This window comes from Rosa rugosa, chromosome 1 (genome assembly GCF_958449725.1).
Source record: "Rosa rugosa chromosome 1, drRosRugo1.1, whole genome shotgun sequence".
Taxonomy (NCBI): Eukaryota; Viridiplantae; Streptophyta; class Magnoliopsida; order Rosales; family Rosaceae; genus Rosa; species Rosa rugosa.
Window position 1 is genome coordinate 6,419,867 of NC_084820.1, and position 11,979 is coordinate 6,431,845.

At 40.8% G+C, this 11,979-nt stretch overlaps 1 protein-coding gene across 3 annotated transcripts; it reads left to right on the forward strand.

Annotated features, from left to right (window-relative positions):
* The first annotated feature begins 7,935 nt into the window (after positions 1-7,935).
* LOC133727074 (zinc finger CCCH domain-containing protein 64-like) lies at positions 7,936-11,683 on the forward strand. Of its 3 annotated transcripts, XR_009855003.1 has the most exons (11): positions 7,936-8,083; positions 8,180-8,453; positions 8,768-8,895; positions 9,001-9,122; positions 9,243-9,360; positions 9,464-9,912; positions 10,068-10,353; positions 10,429-10,522; positions 10,719-10,864; positions 11,113-11,336; positions 11,435-11,683. XR_009855003.1 is itself a non-coding variant. In XM_062154700.1 (10 exons), the coding sequence occupies exons 1-10, from the start codon at positions 8,009-8,011 to the stop codon at positions 11,239-11,241; spliced, it is 1,821 nt and encodes a 606-aa protein (XP_062010684.1). In that variant the 5' UTR covers positions 7,936-8,008; the 3' UTR covers positions 11,242-11,683. The 3 variants fall into 3 exon arrangements, 2 of the variants coding, with proteins under 2 accessions (XP_062010684.1, XP_062010685.1); XM_062154700.1 differs by having other exon boundaries at positions 11,113-11,683; XM_062154701.1 differs by lacking the exons at positions 11,113-11,336; positions 11,435-11,683 and having other exon boundaries at positions 10,429-10,493; positions 10,719-10,858.
* The last annotated feature ends 296 nt before the right edge of the window (positions 11,684-11,979 follow it).

Here is an 11,979-nt window from a genome sequence, read left to right on the forward strand (position 1 = left end):
TTTACAGATCAGAGTTTGTTTTGCGACTTGTGAAGTGTCTTAGGTACGAGCCTGGTGTGCAACTTGTTTTTCCAAGAGTATACGTTGAGTTTGACGAGTGGTACAATAAATTTAAAACTCATTCAACCAATGGTGCTGGAGAGGCAGCGTTCACTCTTTTCTGTCAAGTTGGCAAGGCTATGAAAACTCAATACCTAAACCAGCAGTCATGCTTCCCTTACTTAAAGAACGCGATCGGTATTACCAAGGATAATCAAGTGGTTGTTGTCGACATCCCATTCTCAGGTGAGCTTTTTAGAATAAAAATGAATATGTGTTTTAAAAAGTTTTCAATTTTCCTATATTTACAATCTGTTTTTTTTTTTTAGGTCAAGTAAATGTTTGTGACGGAAATATCAAGAGTTTGAGAAATATTGCACAAATTCTGATAGCTTGTTTGTGGACAAGCTTTGTTTGTACCCAAACACTGTAGGGAATTTTTGTCTTCTGCTGTTAAGCGGCTTAGGTTGTTGAAGAAGGTAAGCGTCGCGTGCTCGTTCACCGCATTTCCAATTTGACAGAAGACAGTGAGCACCCCAGCACCATTGGTGGGTGGCTTGGTCTCGAATGCATCGCACCAGTCGTTCAACCAAACGTATACCCTCGGAAATACAAGCTGCCCTCTAATCTCGCGGCTAAGACACTTGATGGGTCGCAGAGCAAGCTCTGATTTGTACAACGCCTCCATCGCCAAGCGAGCTAGGTTCCTGTTCTGGAACTCTCTGAGTGTCCCCATAACTGGAAACCCCACAGCGGCATCAGAGATGACATATTTCAGCGTCCATTGTTGATTTTCACACACTCTATATAGGAAATCTTCACTTTCTTGGTCCATGTTTTGAAACTGACTCAGTGTCCCTATAATTTGAAACCCCTCAGTGGCTTTATAGATGAGATATCTCAACTGCCACTATTAACTTTGAATGACTTTATATCGGAAATCTTCCGTCTGTTCGCGTAACTCAGGCTGAGCTCTAAAAGAACGAATTATCTAATACTGATTCAATACTTGTGACGGAGATATTTGAGCGGCGGGGGTTGTCGGAATTAGGTCTTGCGGGGGGAGTGATTCCTTTGGGGCTCAGGGGTTTTGATTTAGGTTTTGCAAAACTGGTTTTGGTATTACGGTGTCGTTTATTACAACACGATTGAAGGTCTGGCCCGGAAGCCCAAGAGCTCTATCCAATCACTTTCGGATAAGTGGAACAGCATTTTTGAAAGTTGAGACAGAAAGATATTCGATCAATTGAGAAAGATGTTCGGACAAGTGGATATGTGTTTCCAAAACCATGTAGTTTGGGCTTCTGGGCTGGTAGATTGAGAATGAGAACTGACTTGGGCTTGGCTACAAATAATCGGTCCATTACCCGATTAGCGCCCCCAATAATTGGCTAAATTAGTTCTATCTTTCATAGCTAGTTGTGCACTCTATTTAAACCAGCAGCTGTGCTTCTCTCACCTTGAGAACGCGATCTGTATCACCAACGATAATCAGGCGGTTATTGTGGACGTCCCTTTCCCAGGTGAGTGAGCATGAATTTGCGTTTTTAAAGTATTCAATTTTCCTATATTTACAATCTTTTTTGTTTTTAAGGTGGAAGAAATTTTTTTGATGGAAATATCAAGAGTTTGAGAAACATTGCACAAATTCTGATAGCTTGTTTGTGGACAAGCTTTGTTTGTACCCAAACACTGTGGGGAATTTTTGTCTTCTACTCTTAAGCGGCTTAGGTTGTTGAAGAAGGTAAGCTCCGCGTCCTCGTTTTAGAAAATTGGATGAGAAAGCACAAACAACTCCAATAATTCACATTTTCCAAAATATCTCATCAGTTAGAGATTGTAGCTAGCTAAGAAAGACAAGAACTCATTTAGCCGATTATTGGGGGCGCTAATCGGCAATGGACCAGCTAAATGAGTTCTTGTCTTTCGTAGCTAGCTATGATTTCTGGCTGATGAGATATCCTAGAAAACATGAATTATTGGAGTTATTTTTTAGCCAGTCCATTACCCGATTAGTGTCCCCAATAATCGGCTAAATGAGTTCTTGTCTTTTGTAGCTAGCTACGATCTCAATTGATCGTATATCTTTCTGTCTCAACTTTCGAAAATGCCATTCCACTTATCCGAAAGCAATTGGATAGAGCTCTTGGGCTTCCGGGCCAGACCTTCAATCGTGTTGTAATAAATGACACCGTAATACCAAAATCAGTTTTGCAAAACCTAAATCAAAACCCCTGAGCCCCAAAGGAATCACTCCCCCCACAATACCTAAATCCGACAACCCCCACCGCTCAAATATCTCCGTCACAAGTATTGACAACATTTGGTTCGTAACATGAACCATGTGAGATTTACTCACCTCTTATCCAGCTGCGTCTCCTAAAAAGGCAAAATCACAATAATCCAATCGCTCTTCAAATCCAACCGTTAAGTACCTAATCAAGTACCGTCTTTATTTAGCAAACTAAACACGAAATAACCTCAAATGACGATCCAACGGTCGGATTCTAAAATAAAGACGATCCAACTGTTGGATCGAATTTAAACGATGATCCAATGGTCAGATCCTCACGGATCTCCCTTGGAAACATCCTAACAAAATTATATGAAAATCCGACGGACGGATTCTCACGAATCGCCTCCCGAATCACTGTTTTACAATTATATGAAAATCCAACGGTCGGATCTTCGCCCGTGACCACACAAAGTCATCGGGACAGTCATACTATCATCATATCAAAACTACGAGTCCGTCGGACGGTCCAATCTTCACAGATCATGAATCGAACAATCAAAATCGATTGAAACGTAAAAATTCATAACTTAATCATACGATATCCAAAAATTGCGTATAATATATTGACAAGATCTTATTGAAATGTAGAATCTAAAAATGTACAGAAACCATATTTTTGGCCCCCGGAGGTGGCCGGAAAGTGCCGCCGGAGTTAGTGGCAGAGCCGCAGCCGACCACCGCCAATGGTGTCGGGGCCGGGCTGCACTTCTTTATCTTAACATGCTGATCGATTCTCATAACTAGCTCAAGATCAGAAAATAACGGGAAGAGGTCGAAAAATTACCAGAATAGTCACGGTGGCCGGAAAATTCCCAGAATCCGACGAGCTTGAGTTCGACGTAAAAACTTCCACTACTCGCTTTGATCCCTTCTGGATATTTGTTCAGCAACTCAAGGCGATCTCCCCAGTTCAATAATCACTCAAAACGAAGCTCTACAGCTCGAGATATCCGGATCAAAAGTTCCGTTCGATCTAGATCGGGGTTGACTTGCAGCCGCTGCTACGGGTCGCACCTCCGTGTAAGGCTGCTTCTGGGAGCTTCAGTAAGTTGAGGCGAGCACGAGGATGAAGTTTGGCAAGGATCGGTGGCCGGAAACACGAGTTATCAAGCTTGGAACTAAAACGGGCTTCCGCCGCCGTTTCAGACCGTTATGCGGCGGAAGGCTGCCACCTGCAGCTGAGCAAGATCGAGGTGAAGCTGTGGAACATGGTCTGGGGTCGATCGATGGCCTGTGGAGCGAGAACAAGCTTGGAGAATAATTGCTCTGTTTCTTGGATGGTTTCGGATGAGAGAGAGAAAATTTGTCTGCTAGCTTGTTTGTATGGTTCTTCCAATTATGCATAATCATGTAAGATAATAAAGCACCGGTCTTCTAATTATGTGATTGACCACTACCCTTAAATCACGGAACACACCCAACTTTGATCAAAAGTGTCTGCCACCAAAATTTGCTTTGATTAAAAAAAACTAGGTTATTACATACATACAGGCTAATTCCAGATCAAGAATTTTTTGCCATTAATGTTACTATATAGTGGTTGATTTGTACATTTGTGGAGGGACTTTTAAAATTTTCAACCACAACCACAATAGACCACAGGGCAAAATGAGGATAACCAAGTAGCTGTATTTGAACTCAACCTAACACTGAACTGGACGACTACTTGTTCATGTCAATCAAAATCTATACAAAAGAAAATGAAATTGAAGACTACCCAGAAACTGGTTACGAAACTACAAAGAAAAGCAAAGTCCTATCTGAGTGCTGAATAATCACACTAGCTACTATGTGCGGGTAATTCGTTGCTGCGCTAATTACATACATATTAATAAAGACATAAATCCTAGGATATAGGTACGTACTAATTTTTGATCGGCATGAAACTGGTTTTACTCATGTTGAGTACTACATGTTTGACCAAATAAGTGTCACCTCCAAGACAGATTCCAGAAGATAAGAGTTGAGCGTACAAGGGTGCGGCACTTGAGTCTTGGTTGTTGTTGGTGTGGAGTGTGAATTTGCCAATCACACCATGGAAGAACTTCTTCACAAATAGCAGGAGGACAATCACATCTAGATTCAGGTGTAAATTTAGAACATTTAGATCTTAATTGACGCATTTGGTGCGACCAAAAGCGGATGCGGGTCGCCTTATTTCCCACCACATAAAGATAGCCAACCTTGGAAACCGCCGCCTCTTTCAGAAAAATGAATTCTTCTGGTCTCTTAAAGTTATACCTGACTCTGCTCCAACAGAGTGGCGAGCTTCGCAAGTCAAGTTGGTGAAATCCGTCAAAATTGTAATACCCACCATCTTTAGTACGATAACAGCCACCGACGATTATTAAACGGGAGTCGGCGACGACGAGATTGTGCTCTTCGAGATGGTAAGGTAATTGGGGAAGATGCAATTGTCTCACCCTGTCTTTTTCACTTTTAAGGACCCAGCCCACCGTCGACCCATCTTCTTCTTCTTCTTCTTCACCACCTTTATCCTCGATCACAATCTAGCGATTCTGAATCCTCCCATTCTCATGACATCCAAACTGTAGGTAGATCGGCAAATCCATCTTGCACTTTTTTCGATCGCCGTCAAAGCAAACCCTAATACTCCCCCCCCCCCCCCCCCCCCAAAACAACCTCCCCTATTTATTTATTGGGCTAAATACTGATTATTATCCTGTAGTTTGGCTCCAAAATCAATTCAGTCCTTGAACTTCTAATTTCATCAAGAACACCCTTGCACTTTCAATTTTAATCTAATAGGTCCAATCTGTTAGTCTTCCGTTAAGTTAACGTGATTCATATATGGCCTATGTTTTATGATGTGGTGTTGAGGTGGCATGCATAGTCAGTTTAGGAGTGGGTCTCACTATTAGAAATCTATGAAATAAAAAGTTTTTCAACAAATAATCCAACTATAACTGGAATCCACAACAGAAGATTAACGAATTGGACCTATTAGATCAAAATTGGAAGTTCAGGGGTGTTTTTGATGAAATTAGAAGTCCAGAGACTGAATTGATTTTGGATCTAAACCACATGGTAGTAACCAATATTTAGCCCTTATTTATTTATAGGAGGACTGAAGTTGACCTAAACCGTTTGATGAACAAGAATTCCTCGTTCAAAATATCCAATTTCAGAGAATGCAAAATTTGCAGTTATAGGCCCACTTTTTTTTTTTGATGACTATAGGCCCAATTTATTCTCTCCTAGTCTTGACCAGCCCAATGTTATCGGGTTCATTTGCTCTTCTTTTATTTATTTTTTTTTTTTTTTTTGAAGTAATGACTAGTTTAGCTGCCCTTAAGCCTTTATTAATGAAACTGCAGAATACATGACGCCCCGGGGAGGGGGAGGGGGGAGGGAACATGGTGCCTAACCCCCGGATTACAATATATATCAAACACCAGCTAGCGAAGAGTGCTCTACTAGCTACTCAATTCGCTTTATAATTGTGATGACATATCGGAAAAGATAACTTTATTACAAAGAAACATAATTACAAATAGCACAGTTTTCCCACTATGTTGCCACCGGAATATAAATTTAGTGACACTTAGTTTCACCCTATCACTAAGATGTTGTGACCGTTTGACCAACATTTGCTCTTTTTAGTTAGGCCGTCGTGTAAAATTGACTAGTACTCTTGTAGCCAATAAATTTTAGGTGCATTTTGTCTCTTTTCTTCTTCTTGGCTTTTTTTTTTATTATTATTTTTTTTTATAATGAAGTTGAGGTCTACATAGTAAAAATGGAGGTCCAACTAGAATCACCGTTAATGGAGTGAGTTTTTGTTAAATGGCAAATACCATGAGATTTTTGGTGGAAAAATATAAATTGATGAAAATACCCATGACATAAAGCTACATGACACTTGAGTTAACGGTGTTACTAACGGCGTGTATGAATCTTATGCATAAATAATAAGTTGAGGTATCAAAGTGATATATTTAGAAGATAAGGTACCAAAGTGTAGAATGACTTTAAATTCGGGTACTGTTTGTGACCTTTTCTCAAATCTCAATACCGGAACCTTAAGTGTCAACTATGTCCCATTTATGACACGTTTACTTACTGTCCCATTTATGACACGTTTACTTACTTAGAATGGAAAATAATCATGAATCAGAGACAAGTGAAATGAGAGAAGAAAAGAATCGGTATTGATTCCGCATGATTGATTCTTAAACCCATCTCACCCCTTCGTAATCAAATTCCTGAGTATTCAATAATCCATTCCTGATAAGGAGGTGAGATCTATATTCTTTTACCCGAAATCATTCTGATTCCTTATGTGTTACCCTATAATCATTCCCTCCACTAGGGCTGGGCGTTTTGACCCGAAAACCCGAAAAACCGGGCCGGACCGGTCAGGACAGCCGGGTTCGGGCCGGGCTTTGAGAAAAAAAAAGATGAAAATTTGTGGCCCGGACCGTTTATGAATAAAACGGGCCGGTCTCGGGCCTGGTTTCTCTAATGCGTAAAAGCCCGGATTACAGCCCGTATAAGCCATTAGTCCCATTACTGCCATATGTCCCTCTGTGATAGGTAATTTATTTGAGTATACCGTGAAATTGACGACAGGTGATCACAACCCCCACTTAGCTAAACGACCTCATCTCTCTCACTCTCTGCCTATCTTTTCGAGCTAAACGACCTCATCTCTCTCACTCGAGCTCTTTTTTCTTCGAACCCTAAAACGAACCCCCAATTTCAGATTTCCAATCCCATTTACCTTTGAAATTTCCAATCCTACTCGTTTTGCAGCTAGCACGAACCCTCATCTCTCTCACTCTCTGCCTCTCTTTTCTTCGAACCCTAAACGAGAAGTAAAACCCCCAATTTCAGATTTTCAATCCCCTTTCAATTTCAGATTTCCAATCCTACTCGTTTAGCAGCTAGCACAAACCCTCATCTCTCTCACTCTCTGCCTCTCTTTTCTTCGAACCCTAAACGAGAAGTAAAACCCCCAATTTCAGATTTCCAATCCCTTTTTCCAATCCTAGCCTATTTCTAAAATCAAGCTTCGATCGATTCGTGTATAGCATTCTTCAGCCTTTTACGTATGATATCTTGTTCTTTCTTGTTCGAAATGGCCACTTCTGGGAATCAGTTGGTGCCGGCGAATCCATCCATTGAGGGCGGTGCGGCGACTAACGGCGGTGAGACAGCTTCAAGCCAGACGGAGACAACGACGACTTTGTTAAGTTGAATGTGATTGTGATGGCTTAAGTTGAATGTGATTGTGATGGCTTATATTTGCAGGAAAAGTTTCAGGCTTTTTTTTTTCCAGAAAATGGTTTATATTTGCAGGAAAACAGGAAAACATACTTTCAGGCTTTTTTTCTTCAGAAATTCATAGTTTTTCCAGAAATTCATAGTTGGGCCCGAAAAGCCTGAAGGACCGGCCCGTTTGTTAACGGTCCGGGCCATCCCGGTCCCTGGATGTGGAAAACTTAATATGAGCCCGGCCCGAACTGTTCGGGCTCGGTCCCGGGCCCAGTGAATTACGAAACGGGCTCGGCCCGTGCCCAGGCCTACTCCACTTCTAAGTAAGTAAACATCCTTAGATTTCTCGGAATCAAAACGAACCTTCTCAAAGTCTCAAACGACTCACCCGTCTCTTCAACCTCCTTCTTCTCTCACCGCTCACCGCTCACCGCCATGGCTCCTCCCAAAATCTTACTCTGCGGCGATGTCTCCGGCGACCTCAAGCAGCTCTTCAAACGAGTCGTTTCGGTCTCTGTCTCTCTCTCCCCCCTCCCCCTCCCCTTCTTTTCGCTTTTGATTCAACTCAATATTTCGTAATCTGACACTCTGATTAACTCGTTCTAGGTCAACAAATCGGCCGGTCCGTTCGACGCGTTGTTCTGCGTCGGCCAGTTCTTTCCCGACTCGGCGGACCAGCTCGAGGAGTTCACCGGTTACATCGAAGGCCGGGCCGGGATTCCTCTCCCGACCTACTTCATCGGCGACTATGGCGTCGGTGCCACTAAGTTTCTCTTGGCCGCAACCAAGGACTCCGGGAACCAAGGCTTCAAAATGGACGGGTTGAAGGTTTGCAACAATCTCTACTGGCTGAAAGGCAGTGGCAAATTCACCTTCCACGGTAAGAAAAATTAGTTACTTTCAGACACATTGTTCTCTTTTAAGTTACTGATTCAGCAGTGAAAATTGAAACTTGAGCTTGAATAGATTTCGGTAGTTTTCTTCAGTTTGGGCTATCAGTAGTATTGAGCTAAGCCAGAGTGTAATGTTCGAAGTTTTTAGCTTAGGTTTACTATTATTTGCTTGGAAGCGGATTAGTTGTTGATTGGTTTGACTAGGAATCACTTCAGTTCTAATTTAGGGATCGTAGCATATATGCTGTTGCACCACACTATGTCATTTCTGTATATAACTGAATGATGTACTCATATGTAGGGTTATCGGTGGTGTATTTCTCCGGTCTGCAATCTTCTGATAGACAACAGTTTGGGACTTACAGTCAGGATGATGTTGATGCACTGCGGGCAATTGCTGAGGATCCTGGGATTGTTGACTTGTTCCTAACATATCCTTGCTTTGTTATAAGTTAATTTTTACATAATGGAGAGAGAGAGAAATTATTTTTTGTAGTGTCTGGACTGTTTTTGTGATTTCCTTGACTGATCATTACTAACAAATGGCCAAGGGGGGTTACAAATAAAGCAGCTACATCTGATGTTCCTCCCGGAGCCTCTGAGCCTTTTGGCACTGACTCTACTGTGGCAGAGTTAGTAGCTGAGATCAAACCACGGTACAGTATTTTGGAGATTATTGCATCATGTACTTTATATATGGCCTGCATAGCAAACATAATAAATCTAGTTTTTGCATTGATCCTCTGATTCTGAACAAAGTTTGTCCTCTGTGTTAGGTATCATATTGCAGGCACCAAAGGCATTTTCTATGCACGTGAGCCTTACTCCAATGTCGATGCTGTGCATATCACCCGCTTCATAGGTCTTGCTCCAGTTGGAAACAAAGACAAGCAGGTTTATATTCTGAGCACAATTTCAAATAACATTGATCAAGCATGTGTTAATATTTATATTTTTTATATGGCATTCTATAACACACTGGATTTCCACTTCTCAGAAATTTCTTCATGCGCTTTCTCCTACTCCAGCATCTACTATGTCTGCTCTTGAAATTAAGACAAAATCGCCAAATACTACCTTGTCTCCATACATGTATATCAAGGGAACAGCTAATGCAAAAGAAGGTGCAAAGAGGTCTAGTGATAGTGTTTCTGATTCTGATTCACAGTACTGGAGATATGATGTCTCCCAAAAAAGGCAGAAACATGGAGCTGGAGATGGTAATAGGCTGTGCTTTAAGTTTGTATCCTCCGGTTCTTGTCCACGAGGGGAAACTTGCAACTTTCAACATGACATGGATGCAAGAGAACAATCTTTGAGAGGTGTTTGCTTCGATTTTATGAACAAAGGAAAGTGTGAAAGGGGTACTGATTGCAAATTTAAGCACAGCTTACAGGATGAAGGTGAAAGCAATTCTCACAAGAGACGCACTGGAAATGCTACCAGGTTGGTGTTTTGAGTGTCACCCCTGTTTTATTTTTTTGGTTTATGCTTACTGGGAAGGCTAGTGAGAGGGCTTCAAGATGGTGTTTTTTATTGTAACACTAAGTACATGATTCTGTGCTATGTTTTTGATCATCTATCCTGCTAGTGCGTTACAGGTCGACAGAGTGCTGGTTTTGTTTGTCAAGCTCCAAAATAGAGTCTCATCTATTTATCAGCTTAGGGGAGCATTACTACTGTGCACTTGCTAAAGGCCCACTTGTTGAAGACCACGTATTGCTAATCCCTATTGGGCATTCACCCAATACCCTTTCTCTACCCTCTGAATGCGAGATTGAGCTTGGTAAATTCCAGGATGGTCTTAAAAAATTTTATAAGAAACAAGACAAGGAAGTAGTTTTCTTTGAGTGGGCTTCAAAACATTCAACTCATGCCAATCTTCAGGTAAGGATCTATGTTGCAAATGTTTATAAAGTAGTTTTTTGCGTTGATCACTTACAGTATTGTTCTTTTGTGTAGGTCGTTCCTATTCCATCAGCCAAAGCAGCTAGTGTTCAAAACTTATTTCACTTAGCTGCTGACAGGTTCGAATTCAAATTTACGACCACGAAATGTAAGATTCAAGTGCATTGTCAATATTTTTATATCTATATTATAACTATAAGGGTTCTGTTTCCCTTAAGACTTTGGCCAAAATTACTGTGCCCTATGTAAGAAATAGTTTTTTCAAGTATAATCGTGAGCCCGTGAGGAACAAGATATTAGTAAGCTTCTACTGTATCTTTAACTGGTGTTTCTCTTTATTGCAGTCAGTAACAGTTCTGATGGGAGAAAATCGTTGAGGACCCAGTTTGATAGAAATTTTAGCTTCTTCTATGCTGAACTCCCTGATGGTACAGTCCTATCACATTTAATTGAGGAGAGCGAGAAATTTCTACCCCAATTTGGACGTGAGGTAAGCACATAAGTTGTACTTATCCTTCTTTTTCTCCCAGTTTCAATGATTAGAATTAAAATGATATAGAACCCACTATCCTCTGTGTCCTCTGTGCCAGATGCATATCCTAAGATATGATTTCTACACATGCTACTTGTGCCATTCCATCATTCGGAAATTAACTCATAAGTTTTAGTTTAGTTCAGATTTGAACATTCTTGACAGAAATGAAGGTTGAAACCCATGGGAAATGAAATATGTTGCAGGTTATGGCAGGTTTATTGAACAAGGCTGACAGGGCTGATTGGAGGAGGTGTACAGATAGCAAAGAAGAGGAAACGAAGATGGTAGAAAAATTCAAGAGTAGATTCAAAGAATTTGATCCAAATAACTAACTAATTTTTCTCCGAAAACGAAGTATACACCAAGAGCCTTGAACTAATCACCCTAATGTGATTTCAAATGTACTTTGCGATTTCACTGTCTACTGGTGAGGTTCACCAACCTCCTTAGTATTCATATTTGTGTCAATTTTGAGAACCAAAGCAAAAGTTGCTCAATCTTGTCATTGTTCTGTCACTTTCATAGTGGCGAGGTTAAATTTGTAGCTGTAAGGTGGATACCAACCAACCCCAGATGGTCTTTGTTCAAAGATGAGGATGAGTCCAAGTAAGTTTAACCCAAATGCTGGTTTATGAATGCCTATTTTTCTTGCTTTGAATATGTCTGTATCCGGCCTTTGTAGTTTTCTGTCATCTTCACTCTACAGATGCTTCCATATCAAAGCACATTATTCAATTCAGTTCGATTTTGGTGGCCAAGAGGCTCCTTTTTAAAGATTTCTTCTTTGTTTTTTCGTGGATTATTATATATTGAATGATGCAACCGAAAAGGGGCTGTGGCCGACATGTGATGGAATGTGTTCAAGAATCAAATTATAGAACTATATAATTTGATTATTTGCTTATCAATTCCTACTACATTCGAGTTCTGATTTCCACAATTTCTGCAATGACCAAATGAGACCTCATGGTCAGCAGTCATGATCAACGTTTAAAATATTGGGCACGACAGATTTATTTAAGGATATATCAATAAGAAATAGCATTTCTTGAGATGGATATCTACCACAG

Bases quoted from the DNA above. Each gene is read 5' to 3' on its own strand.
- LOC133727074 (XM_062154700.1), top strand. From the start codon at position 8,009: ATGGCTCCTCCCAAAATCTTACTCTGCGGCGATGTCTCCGGCGACCTC. The intron at 8,896-9,000 runs ACATATCCTTGC...TGACTGATCATT, and splicing joins GGATTGTTGACTTGTTCCTA to ACTAACAAATGGCCAAGGGG. The intron at 10,865-11,112 runs GTAAGCACATAA...AATATGTTGCAG, and splicing joins TACCCCAATTTGGACGTGAG to GTTATGGCAGGTTTATTGAA.